We start from the raw sequence: 13492 nt of genomic DNA, 5'->3' as shown, positions 1-13492 counted from the left end.
CTTATAGTTTATTTCACGAGTTTATAAATTATTTTTCAGACGCTGTTTCAATTAGCGTTTGAGTTATATGCTACCAATCATCCACTATCAAGTAGCTTATCAGTTATCCGCTATAATTACCAAACACAACCGATATAGTTGTAAAAGAAAACATTACATAGGATAAAAGAGAATAGATCCGGCTGAAAAAAATTCATAGATGATGTATGAATAAATCTTATCATTATTAAAAGAAAAGGATGATGTATATATTTGGTCCTTCCTATAATGAGTTAAAAGTAGAAGTAAATTTGGGAAATGTAGAAATATTTGGTTATAATTAAGACTGGTGCTAGTCACATCCCAAAAAAAATAAGTTACATCCTAGAATGATTAATATACCCTTTAACTAAAATAAAAATTTCAAATCAACTAAATTTACATCAACGTAAATTGAACATAAGTAAACTTAATTTACATTAACCTAAATTGAACATAAGTAAACTTAATTTACATTAACCTAGATTGAACGTAAGTAAACTGAATTTACAAACTTAATTTATATTAACCTAGATTGAACATAAGTAAACTTAATTTACACTAACCTCTTATATACATACGTAAACTAAATTTACATTAACATAAATTGAACATAAGTAAACTTAATTTACATTAACCTAGATTGAACGTAAGTAAACTGAATTTACATTAACCTAGATTGATTGAACATAAGTAAACTTAATTTACATTAACCTAGATTGAACGTAAGTAAACTGAATTTACATTAACCTAGATTGAAGGTAAGTAAACTTAATTTACATTAACCTAGATTGAACTTAAATAAACTGAATTTACATTAACCTATATTGAACATAAGTAAACTTAATTTACATTAACCTAGATTGAACGTAAGTAAACTTAATTTACATTAACTTAGATTGAATGCTGAATTTACATTAACCTAGATTGAACATAAGTAAACTTAATTTACATTAACCTAGATTGAAGGTAAGTAAACTTAATTTACATTAACCTAGATTGAACGTAAGTAAACTGAATTTACACTAACCTCTTATATACATAAGTAAACTAAATTTACATTAACATAAATTGAACATAAGTAAACTTAATTTACATTAACCTAGATTGAATGTAAGTAAACTGAATTTACACTAACCTAAATTGAACATACGTAAACTTGAATTTACATTAACCTACATACGTAAACTACACTAACCCCTTTTATATACATACATGTAAACTTAATTTACACTAACCTCTCACTTAAAATCAAATTGACAGGCATATCTCATACCAAAACAAACAATAAACAAATAGAAAATCATCGAAAATGAAATTCATGAAATTCACTAACCTTTATGAATATAGTACAGATCAATAACAAAGATGTTGATTCAGATATTGGTTGCACATCTATGGTGATTTGTGGATGAAAGGGGGTAAGGGTTCAGAATGATCATAAAAGATGGGTTTTTAAAAATTTACATGAAGATGGCAATTTTGGTATTATTGTAAAATTTTAAATAAATTTGGGTGTAACTTGTTTTTTTTGGGGTGTGACTAGCACCAGTCTATAATTAATGCATTTAAATTTAATTTTTTGTTTTTAATTAATTGAATGCACAAAATTTAAGAAAAAGTTTTAACTTTTGAGTTCTTAAACATGTGCCCTAAAGACACAAGTTAATATAACCCTTATAAAAATCCTTAATTTATTAAATGAATTCTTTGCACATAAAATAGAATTGTGATACATAACATTAAAAAAAAAAAAAAAAACTTTTATCTAGTCATTTATGAGTTAAATAAGTCTTGGTCTCTATAAAATTTAAATTTTATTTTTAGTCTTTATAAAAAAATTTGGCAAAATTACACAATTTTTTTTCATTGTGGTCGGAGTTTGAACCTCTGACCTTGCATATATTATGCATTGTTCCTGTTAATCGAGATAAGCTCACAAGGACCCACACTTTCTTCTTTTAAGATAACACTTTCTTCTTTTACTTTTTTTTTCTATTTAATCATTTATGTTATAATTATGTAACACTTTCGTCATTTATCTTTTTCTTTTTTTGATTTGGTCCTTCATGTTATAAAAAATCAAAATTGTTATCATTTTTTTTATCAAAACAAAATCAAAAAACGCTTAAAAAAGGATAACAATGTTAACATTTTATAACACTTTCTTGTGTTACCTAAATATAATATAAAGGACAAAATCGAGAAAAAAAGAAGATAAACAACAAAAATGTTATTTGAAATTAAGTCAAGGGACGAATTGTGTAATTTTGTCGATATAAACACTACTAATTGTGTGTTTAATTTTATATAGGAACTATTTTCAAAAATATATTTAATGTAATTTCATTTTTTTTAGAGGTTAAATATCAATTGTTATTTAAATATCGAAATACAAATAACATATGTAACACTTCATATGTTTATTTATAATCATCTTTTATTTTTTATCTTCTACGACTTACAATTTTTTTAAAGAGAATAAGTTTCGTAAAGGAAAGATGAATAATAAAGAAAAAAAAAACTCAAAAGAGCGATGACAATCAAGGATGTATTCCTTCACATGCAAATCAATTACACAACTAATTACATATATGCGCTCCGGCCATATATTCACTAACAAATAAGCTATTAGTGAAGTGTGGTAGTTAGCTTATATGACTTTTATATTAGAAAGAAATGTATCATTTATTTTCTCTTAAATAGTTCTATTTCCATTTTTTATGGTTTATTTGACTTTTACATTTCAAAAATTCCCATATGTATCATCCAAAAAAACTGGTCATCCCTATTCATGTTTCTTTTTAACAAATGACATATATTAACATTCATCCTTTTTTCTTTTTTTATCAAGCAAATAAATTCTATAAAAGATCTGGAGAGGGCCGAAACCCTTAACAACAAAAGTGATTACATCAAAACAAAAAAATGGTGCAAAACATTACATCACAAAGAACTATAATAAGGAATGCTTTTGCAAATCCTCAATGAATTAAACTAACAAAGCAACCGCTAAAAGAACAACAACAGGAAAATGGTAGAAGCTAAAGATGCTTCGAACACCTAGAGAGATAGAATCAACATAGTCATAGAACAAATCTTGTTGCCTGAAGAAGATGTTGCAAATAACACTTAAATTTGAAAGAAATATAAGAAATTCATGCCTCATGATGGACCATAGTTCATATATATATCATCATAATTAACTAATACTAAAACGAAAGTTTGAGGTCACTTCACCCATTTGATGCATATTACTGCTATAACTCAAAACAACAACATCCAAACAGATACATTAACTGTCACTTTTGGTAATATGAATATTAAAAACCAAATCCTTCTTGTTTATCAGTTCAAAGACACAAACATCTCCTGCTTGCAGTCCACTTTCTCTAGCAAACAAGGACCAACCGGCCGAAAGGCGGCGAACATTTCTAGCCTCGCAATAAGGGAGCAATTTCAGATTCCATGATCTTTTCCCAATCTGCAGCATCACATACTTTTCTTTGTTCTCAATAACCCCATTTAAAGTTGGTACACACTGCATAGTACAATGTTATCATCATTATAATAATCACAACATATTATATATGTCATACATATATCTTTGCTTGAATTAATGTAAATGTTGTGTTTAATCTTACCACCCGATTTTCTGCTAGATGAGTAGGGTTTATGAGAATTGTGAAAAAAGGATTGGTTGAGATGAATTTTAAAGCTACTTCCTGAGCTCTAGCTCCCTTTGGCCAATTCCATGATGTAGTTCTTTCACTAGTCTTCATAACCTCAGCTGCATATATTTGTGTCGAATGTAAAACAAAGAAAGAAATTTTGAATATTCATGATGCTTGACGTTTTCAGGTTATCAAATACCATCTTTTGTACTATATATCTATTTTATTATAAGTTGTTTTGACAATTTCACACAAAATAAAAAATGTATTAAATTTATATAAAAAAGAGAAATTATAAATGATTTTATAAAATTATCCTTCATAAATGATATTGAAAAGAGATATTAAAAGTGTGTTTGGCTAAGAAGAGAAATTGTGAAGAGAGAAATATGTGAGAGAGAGAGTGAGAAGAGAGAAATATGTGAGAAATAGAGTAGATTTGATGTGTTGTTTGGTATAAGAGAGATATGAGAGAAATAGAAGAGAGAGAAGTGTTGATTATTTATAAAAGTACTAAGATGCCCCTACAATAAAAAATATCCATTAAAATTATTTAATCTTTGATTCAATTTTATTTTCGTTAATTACATTATTTAATTAAGCTTTATATTAATTAAATTAATTAGTTTTTTGTGCTAAATTAAATAAATTAGTTTAATTGAATTAAGTTAAACTAATTATAGGTTTTTTTATGTAATTTAATTGATTATGAAGAAAATTTAAAAACTTTACTTACTATTTGTACTGTACTACTAGGATTAAATTAATTAGTTTAATTGAATTAAGTTAAACTAATTATAGTTTTTTTATGTGAGTTAATCGATTATGAAGAAAACTTAAAAACTTTACTTACTATTTGATTTGTCCTGTACTACTAGGAAATGAACGCTTTATAACCGGCCAATATTTGTGTTTTCATGTTGCAAGCTTGCAATTTCATAAGGGTATAAGTGGGATTAAAATAAAAAAGTGGACTCCTATTCTCTTTCTTCTCTATTTCGGAGAGACTAAAAACAGCCATGGGTCCCACATGTTTTGATCTCTCTTCCCTCTTTCTCTTTGCAACCAAACAGGAGAAGTTTTGAACTTCTCTCCTATTTCTCTGCATGTTCTTTCTCTCTTTCCTATTTCACCTTAACCAAACACAGTGTAAAAGAATTGAAAGAGAGAGAATAATACCTAATAAAAGGTATGATAGAAAAAGAAACAAAATGTGTAAAGTGATTTATATTTATCAAAAATATTTTTTCCCCCAAAGTAACATACCCTAATAAAATACAACGAGGGAGTAACAAATAAACATTATGTGATACCATGAGATTGAATGCTTTTTTTTTTGCTTTTTTAGGTGAAGCAAATGGCAGCTATGCACCAGTTGGATGCCAATAACATGTTGGTTTTTTCTTATCAACAAACTGATTGCATGACCATGTTCTTAAATGTGACTAATCAAGCTAAGGTCATCTTTGGTTTGAACCAACTCCCACACTTAGTAAGGCTAACTAATCAACTATAGTATGTCACACTCTATTGGAGTCTCTAAATATACAAGTGTATATATATATATATATAAAAGAAGAAACCGAAAATGAAATCCAAAGACTTTGGTCATAGACATAAATATTTTGCAATTAGACACATATTTGCAATCACATCATTTATTTCAATAATAAAAAAAGTTTTGTTAACCGGTGTTCCGGGGTATTGGTTAAAGAATCTAAATATATAAACTATGTCTTGGAAATATAAGTTTTTTACTTTTGATCAAATAATTATTACACAACTTTTTAGTTAAATATTACTTCTTTTTTATGCTTAACCAATGCCCCTGAGACACTGTTTAACATTCTCCTAAAAAAAATAAAAAATTCTCGTTTTTTATTAATGAATGTATGTCCAAATGAAAAAGATTTGTAATTGCGTCTGACCAAGCCTAACTCATTCATACATACCTCTTACTTTCTTATACGGTCGAGGAGAAAATAATGGCGACCTTTTTCCAGTACTCTTCTGATTTGGCCATTCATCTAAAATCTCAACTGATTCATCATCACTATGACCAACATTGTCATTTTCATCATCAGTGTCACATGAAGTATCATAGTCTATTTCTACTGCATTCCGACCAAGTATTACTACATCAAATTTCGAAGTTCCTTTATATTCAAACACCACCAAAGAGCCATGTCCAAGAGAGTAATTTTCAGTAAAATATTTCCAACCCTTTTCAAACCAAATCTCACCATCGATTTTTTTCCAATAAACTTTCCATTTAGTGCCATCTGGAGGCTTGATCAACACTGGATTTGATAGACCAACTCCATGTTTCTTTGTAAACTTATGTGGTATTTTCTGTAAAAATTAAAAGAAGCCGTTTTGGTCATTAAACAAAAGGTGTCAAATTAGTATTCCTTCTAGAAATAAAAGACTTATGTGTGAAATGTAAATAGAAAACTAAATATTTTTATTTTTTTGAAAAACTTCTAGTGCAAATACTCTAAACACAAAATGTGTGCAATGTAAATATAACTCTAAATAGTAAAAATCGGAATGCATTATACTTACAAGTCTTTGAAGATTAGATTGGAGGATGATCTTGAAAAAATGGATGGGAAAGGTAGCATTTCTCCTTGCCATGGATGATAGGAGTGTGAAGTGGAGATAAGAGATGCTTGATTGTTGTAATGAAGTTAATGACAATGAAGCTAGCAAGCAAAACTCTTTCATTTATTAGTAACTGTTGTAATTAAATAAACTAGTACCTGCCCAATTGAGCTGTTAGAAATTGTATGGTTCATGTGTAACCTATTCGCTATATTGTCATTAAATAATGGAAAATGTTAGATATCAAGAATGATTTTATCAAAAAAGATTCAAGAATGACATGATATGATAATCACCCTTAGATTTCAGTCTTATTTATTAACCTTTCAAAAAAAAAAAAATACATAACACCCACCACCCGATGATTTTCGGTCAGGATGAGATTTTATTGGCTAACATTAATTTCGGAACAATTTCTTGATAAAATCTAAGAGTGATTATTCTGCCATATTAATTTTGAATTTTTCTTGATAAAATCTTTCTTAATATATAGCATTGCTCTTAAATAATTTGTTTAAGTAGTTCAACTCCTTTTGCAATAATTGATACCAAAGCACATTTTTCTTCTCTTTCAAATCAAGATAGTTTTCTCATAGCACACACTGTTCTTCTGCACTCAATCTCTCACTGCATCTCAACAGTGATTGAATTAACCGCCACTTTGTTGGTTTTTATAAGTTACAGTATTGTTATGTGCGTATGCTGTGTCTTTTGGACAGATTCATTTTGTTGCAGACATAAATAACATTTTATGTGAAAATAACGAAGAAGAAAAAAGAATTCATAAAGTATAAAGAGTAGATTTTTTTTTTTTTTTTACAATTATCGATTCCAAGTTAACAAATCTTCATTCGCCTTTCAATAAAATTTGTTTCTTAGATTCATTAGACAATAAATTAATTTTATGAGTAAATAAAGATATTTCCTTTAAAATATAGTTGAATCTAGATAGACTTTTGAACCGGCATAAAATTTGATGTACTCCATTTAAAATTTGGATTAAAACATGAATTAATTAAAATTTAATTATTAGAGAATTAAAAATTAAAGGGTTTATTAAGTTTTTGGTCCCTGTAAATATATATCTACAGTTTTGTTTTTAGTCCCTATAAAAATAAATCACACTTTTTAGTCCCTACAAAATTTTCTGTTAGTGTTTTTAGTCCCTATTAAATTAAAATTTGTTTAATTATGCTTTAAATTTTAAATTTTTTAATGATTTTTTACATACTTGTTTAAAACATTATAAAAGGTTCCGCCACAATAAATTAGCTCAAAATTTTATTTTTAGGTCCAAATTTTCGTTAGTTTTATCTTGAATTTTCGGCGTTTCAAAAAAATTATATTTAATTCATTACATGTTAAAAAATTCTAATTTTTTATAAAAGAGATTATTATAATGTTCTTAACATGTCTGTTAAAAATCATTTAAAAATATAAAAGTTTAAGTATAATTAAACAATTTTTAATTTAATAGGGACCAACAGATACTTTTAGTCCTTGTAAAATTAAAATTTGCTTAATTGTGCTTAAACTTTTAAATTTTTAACATATTTTTCACAACCTACTTAGAATATTATACAAAGTTCCTCCGCAAAAAAGTAACTTAAAATTTTATTATTAGGTCCAAATTTTCATTAATATAATCTTGAAAATTTGACTTTTAGAAAAATTCATATTTAATTCATTACATGTTAAAAAACTAAAAAAAATTATAAAAGAGTGTCTTACGATGTTATGAACATGTATGTAAAAAATCTTTTAAAAATTTAGAAGTTTAAGCATAATTAAACAAATTTTAATTGAACAGAGACTAAAAACACTAACAAAAAATTTTGTAGGGACTAAAAAGTGTGATTTATTTTTATAAAGACTAAAAACAAAACTGTAGATATTTATAGGGACAAAAAATTAATTAACCCAAAATTAAATTAAATTACAACATATTACATAAATTAGATTCAAGAGTCTCAAACTAACATGATATATACCTTATTCATAATGATTGGAGCAATATGACTTTGGGTTTATCAATATACATATATAATCAAGTAAAATATCATTAGTTTATCTCATACTCAAGTTAACCTAGATATCCAAACAAGTCAAACCAAAAGCCAATTTTAATATTCGAATTGATTTATCTACCCAGTCACATTAGATCAGAAGTCAATAGAGTCTCATATTAATATGGATATCTTATTATCCGAAATGTGAGTTTATCAATCTAATACTCAATTGACATGTATAGCATTACATATAGATTATAAGTCAAATACTTCATTATATTAATTCAAATTGAAAGTCAATATGAGACTTGGATTAACATGAACAACTTATAAAGAAAACTATCCGGAGTGTTTGATGATCATAGGAAGGCTACACATGATGTCAGCACAAGAAGAGCATTACTTGAGGAAAAACATTTTTCATACTCGTTGCACCGCTGCATAAAAGCTGTAACATTCCGTTTTCCCAACATAAAAATTTCATAAATTAATTAGAGTAAAACACCTTAAACGGAATGTTACACTTCTTTTCTTAAAAATCATAAATGGAATAATTAAATAATTATCCTTCAAATTTCAACAATGTAATAATTAAACTTTGCAGCAGAATTAATTCAACGACAATAAAAGCTTCAACAACATGTTTCCAAAATTGATACATAAAGGAATGATAAACATAGCAACAATTTCTCATCCCGTTACGTATCAGAGCCCTAAGACACTTGAGCCACCACTCCTACTAATCTTTAATATCTGCAAGTTACTCATACGAAGAGCAACATTTCCAAGTAGAAGGGGTGAGATTTCACAAAACAATAATATTAAGCATATAATCCAACAATTATATTATATTTAACAACATGAAAACATCATAATATTCATCATAGATAATAATATATCATATATCACTTCATTAATAGTTCATATAAAGAATCACAGCATTAACAACTTGACAACTTAACATCTTTGACTCGACAAATGCGACTCTGATTCGACTATGCAACTTAGACCTCTTATATGCATGTGGTACCAATACGGAGCATCAAGCCTCTATCGCTATTTGAGCTAAAGCTCCAACGTGGTGAGTACAAAGCTCCAGGGCATCAAGCCCCCAACACTGAAATGCTAATGCATGGACTCGACTTCTTAAACATCTTAATTCGACAACCTCTTATAATAGTCCAATAATTTGGAACATCAACATCTTCAACGACTTAGACTGACTCATGCAGCTTAGTTAATTAACAATCAGCAACATATGCAGTATGCACAACATCATGATATAATAATATCGAACGCAAGTAAACAACATCTCAAATATTCACATATAATTCAAGTAATGCATATACAATTATATCACATTATAAACAACATCAAATCATCATAAATCAGCTTCACAGATCATCATTAATATTGTAAATAATATTCATAACTACCCCAAGGTTCAACTCTCAACAACTCATTAGACCCTTTATACAACGTTATTTCTTTCCTAAAAGCATTTCTAGATGGTTAGGATAAAGTCCCTACACTTAGGAAGAAGTTTGGAAGCATTTGGAGTGAAGAAAATTGCATTTTTAAGGTTTCTGGTATGACATCATCGTGGCACGTTGGTCTCCCATCGTGGCACGATTTTTCCAGATTTGACGGACGGCTTCAGATTTTCAACCTTCACGTTTTTGAACATAAAAATCAAACCGTTAACCCGTTTTCGATGCCGTTTTCGCCTACACGCTCCTGACACTTAGCCCTATCATAATCTACAAAAAGATTCAAGTTTCAACCACCCAAAAATCGATTTCCCAAACCTCACATAATCTCTTATTTGCAAAACGTTTAGACACCGACTATTCAAACAAAAATCCCAATTTCCATCGACTCAAACCCCAATACTGATTGGAAACTTAGTCTGTGATTAATCTACAATCTAAACATCCTTTATCACCCTAATCCATCAGATTATCTACTTCTTTCCACAATTCAATTCTACATTCTAACCCTAATTCCCAATTTCTCTAATTCAATCCTACACTTGCTAGATAAAATCATCATAATTATATAGATTAATAGAATTGAATGCTAGTCTCACCCTTACCTTAGAATAAGAAAATCGCAGCCTCTATGTGCTTCTCCCTTCTCTTGGCTTTTTCTCCCTTTTCTCCAAAATTGGTCGTACGTTCTATTTTTCTAAACTAGGTCTCTCCTATTTATAATCTTTTTTCTATTTTATCTTATTTCTATTTCTTCCCCAAAACTCTCTAAAATCTCATAACAACCCCTAAACTTAATATTATTTTATTTTCTAATCTTATTCTATTAAATAATATAATAAGTGTTATCATGGTTTTTGGGTGCCAAGCCATTAATTGGACTTGAACCTTTTGACCGTTGATATTCTCTATTTTTTCTTGGGAAGGGCAAAATTGAGAAAAACCCTTAGATTCTAAGTTCGGGGGTCGGTTTTACTACGGGAAGGTGTTAGGCACCCGGAGTAACTATAGTCCTCTATAGGAGCCGTTTTCCTAAGTTGATTTCTACGCTTTAGTTTTATTGCTTATTTGTAAGAAAGAAAGTGTGATTAGTTAAGAATGGGGGGTGAGAAGAAGTAGAATTTGATTTTTTTTTATTTCGGCTTGGATGAGTTTTGACTCATTGCCTACGTACCGTTTTACGGGATCAAAACCGGCGTAGTTCTTGCTAAAAAAACTTGTTTTTTGTTTTAATTGTTTGATTTTAAGTTTTGAAAAAAGGTTTTGAAGAAGGAGATTGGGAGGCTTCATGAGCGTTAGATTTAGCAAAAAAGTGAGGTTTGATTAGTGATTAGAAAGAAAGTCTAAATGGTTAAGATGAATTGAATTTTTCCTTAAGAAAAAGAAAGGAGAAAATGAAGTGTTGACTTCATATTTATTATGAAAATTTTTGAAGTGAAGTTCAATTGTTTTTTTTGGAAAAAAGATGGATTTTCTCTAAGTGTTTAAAACCTAAACGCTTATTTAACCATACAATCCTATGCATACATCTAAGGTGAGTGTGTGCGTGTCGGTGCGTCATAGTGTCCATAGTCCATATTACAAAAATTGCCTAAATACATTCTATGGCCCCTTTGCCAAGCTACAAAATAATGATGACAAATTACATCTCTAAAGGAATTAAAACTTGCAAAAATAAATGCTAGGCTAAAGAAGGTGGAGGGAATGCTAAATGAGATGCATGAAACATGGAAATAAACTTGTTAGTGAAAAAAAAAAAAAAAAAAAAACATAACAAGTACTAAGAAATAAAAGCATGCAAGATGGCACAAAAAGTTAACAAAATGACATTAAACCCTAAAAATTTAGGTATGAAACCTAAAGCATTCTTGGCCTCTAATTCTCATGCTTTAACAAATTTTGAAAGAGTTTTCTTTATCTCAAGTTATAGCATGGAATTATTGGGAACATGCAAGCATGGTTTCATGCCATATTTTCTAGAATAAACTTGGTATTTTATATCTTTCAAAATATGCATATATTGTTCATAAAATCAAGAACTTATGAACCAAATCAAAACAGCAAATCAACATGAAATTAAAGGCACAAATCTCTCATATTAACACAGCAAGTAGTTTTTATCACATATTCTCACATCAAGGACAAATGTGTGAAGAAGAATCCATAACAAATAATTCAAAGAGAATTAAAATGCTATGAATTAATTATACAAAAATTTCATAGATCCTTAATGTGCAAAAATGTCATAAAAACACTAAGAAAATATCAAGAAACATGTATGAATTTTTCTAGGAATTTTATCACAATTTTAATCAAGACATAGGTGCAGGTAGCAAAAAACAGGGGTGTGAATAGCACAGGAAAGACAAAAACGCAGAAAATCCAAAGAAACCAAAGGCCCAACCCAAAACCCTAAAGAACCGGATTCACAGGAGCCACAGGATTGATCCAGGATCCTGAAACCCTAGATCAAACGGCCTGGAATCAACAGGATTGGACCGGTCTTGGACCGGTCTGGTTCACTAGCTTATTTAAACAGAAGAGTGCCGGTTTATTTCATTTCTGCAAATCCTTTCTCTCTCTAACTCTTCTCTCTTCTCTCATCTCTCTCTAAACCCTCACCGCCGGTGAGGATGAAGCCACGGCGGAGACCTTGAAGGTCCGCCGGAAGCTTCATCTTCTCCGGCGCGCCTAAGCACCTCCGGTGACCTAACTTTCCAGAACTTCAAAGTTTCTACATCAAACGATTCGTCTTCTTATTCTAAGTATGATTTTGGCACTGGTTTTTACAAATGAATCTTGAAACGACGTAGATCGGGAAAAAACTTCGTACGGTTTTGAAACTGATTTTTGATCTTTTTTGAAAGAAAACGTTTAGATCTTTACGGATCTACATCGTTTCGTCGTTTATTGCCTCTCTAGTGCTTGTTCTCACTTTCAACACCTAGATCCTTATGGATCTAGGTTTCGTGTTTACGGTTACAGTCTTATCTTTGAATTCTGGAATTTTTAGATCTGCTGCTTGCGTGATTCCTTTTTTACAGGTTTAAACCGTGATTAATACTTTCTAAGAGAAGAAAATGAGTTTTACCTGAAGTTTTGGTTGAAACTTTTAATGGAGGAAAATCTTTGGAAAAAAACTTGAATGTTCTTGACGGTTTTGATGATTTTGCTTGCTTTTGGACCGAAAATAAATCGGTTTACCGGTTCATCTTCATCTTCTCTGATTCTTTCTCTGCTTCTCTGTGATTACGTGCTTGAGCTTGCTTCAACGTTTTTTGAATCTGCGTGAAAAATCCCTATGATCAGTGCTTGAGCTTGCTTCAATGTGAGCTCGCACTTTGAATTGTAGGGGAAATCTTCAATCCGGTGATGAAGATTCACACGAATCTCTGAGGATTGATGTGAAAATCAATGAATTTGTGTATGAATTTGGTTCTGGAAATCTTAGGGTTCTTGTGTTCTTGGTGATTTCTCTGTGATTTTCTTGGTTTGATCTAACTGACAAGAAAGAGAAAAATTGAATCTGTTTTGGTGAAGTGGCGTGTGTTTATGAGTTGGCACTTGATGAATGGAAAAACGTGTGGCACTGTACACCTTTTATAGCTTGACATGTGTGCATTGGAACCAATAGGATAGTGACACCTGGATTTGCATGAAAATGGCGCAGCTTGGACTTAAAATGGATTCTGGACCT

The 13492-nt window shown here is 29.6% G+C and overlaps 1 protein-coding gene across 1 annotated transcript; it reads right to left on the bottom strand.

Moving 5' to 3' along the window:
* Positions 1–3131: 3131 nt before the first annotated feature.
* LOC11443178 (B3 domain-containing transcription factor VRN1) lies at positions 3132–6408 on the bottom strand. Its single transcript, XM_024778869.2, has 4 exons — positions 6258–6408; positions 5645–6044; positions 3663–3808; positions 3132–3559 (listed from the first exon to the last, which is right to left on the bottom strand). Exons 1-4 carry the CDS (start codon positions 6327–6329, stop codon positions 3314–3316), a joined length of 864 nt encoding a protein of 287 aa, XP_024634637.2. The 5' UTR covers positions 6330–6408; the 3' UTR covers positions 3132–3313.
* Between the last annotated feature and the right edge of the window lie 7084 nt (positions 6409–13492).

The sequence above is a fragment of the Medicago truncatula genome, chromosome 3 (assembly GCF_003473485.1).
Source record: "Medicago truncatula cultivar Jemalong A17 chromosome 3, MtrunA17r5.0-ANR, whole genome shotgun sequence".
NCBI lineage: Eukaryota > Viridiplantae > Streptophyta > Magnoliopsida > Fabales > Fabaceae > Medicago > Medicago truncatula.
This window is presented reverse-complemented; position numbering and strand designations above follow the sequence as displayed.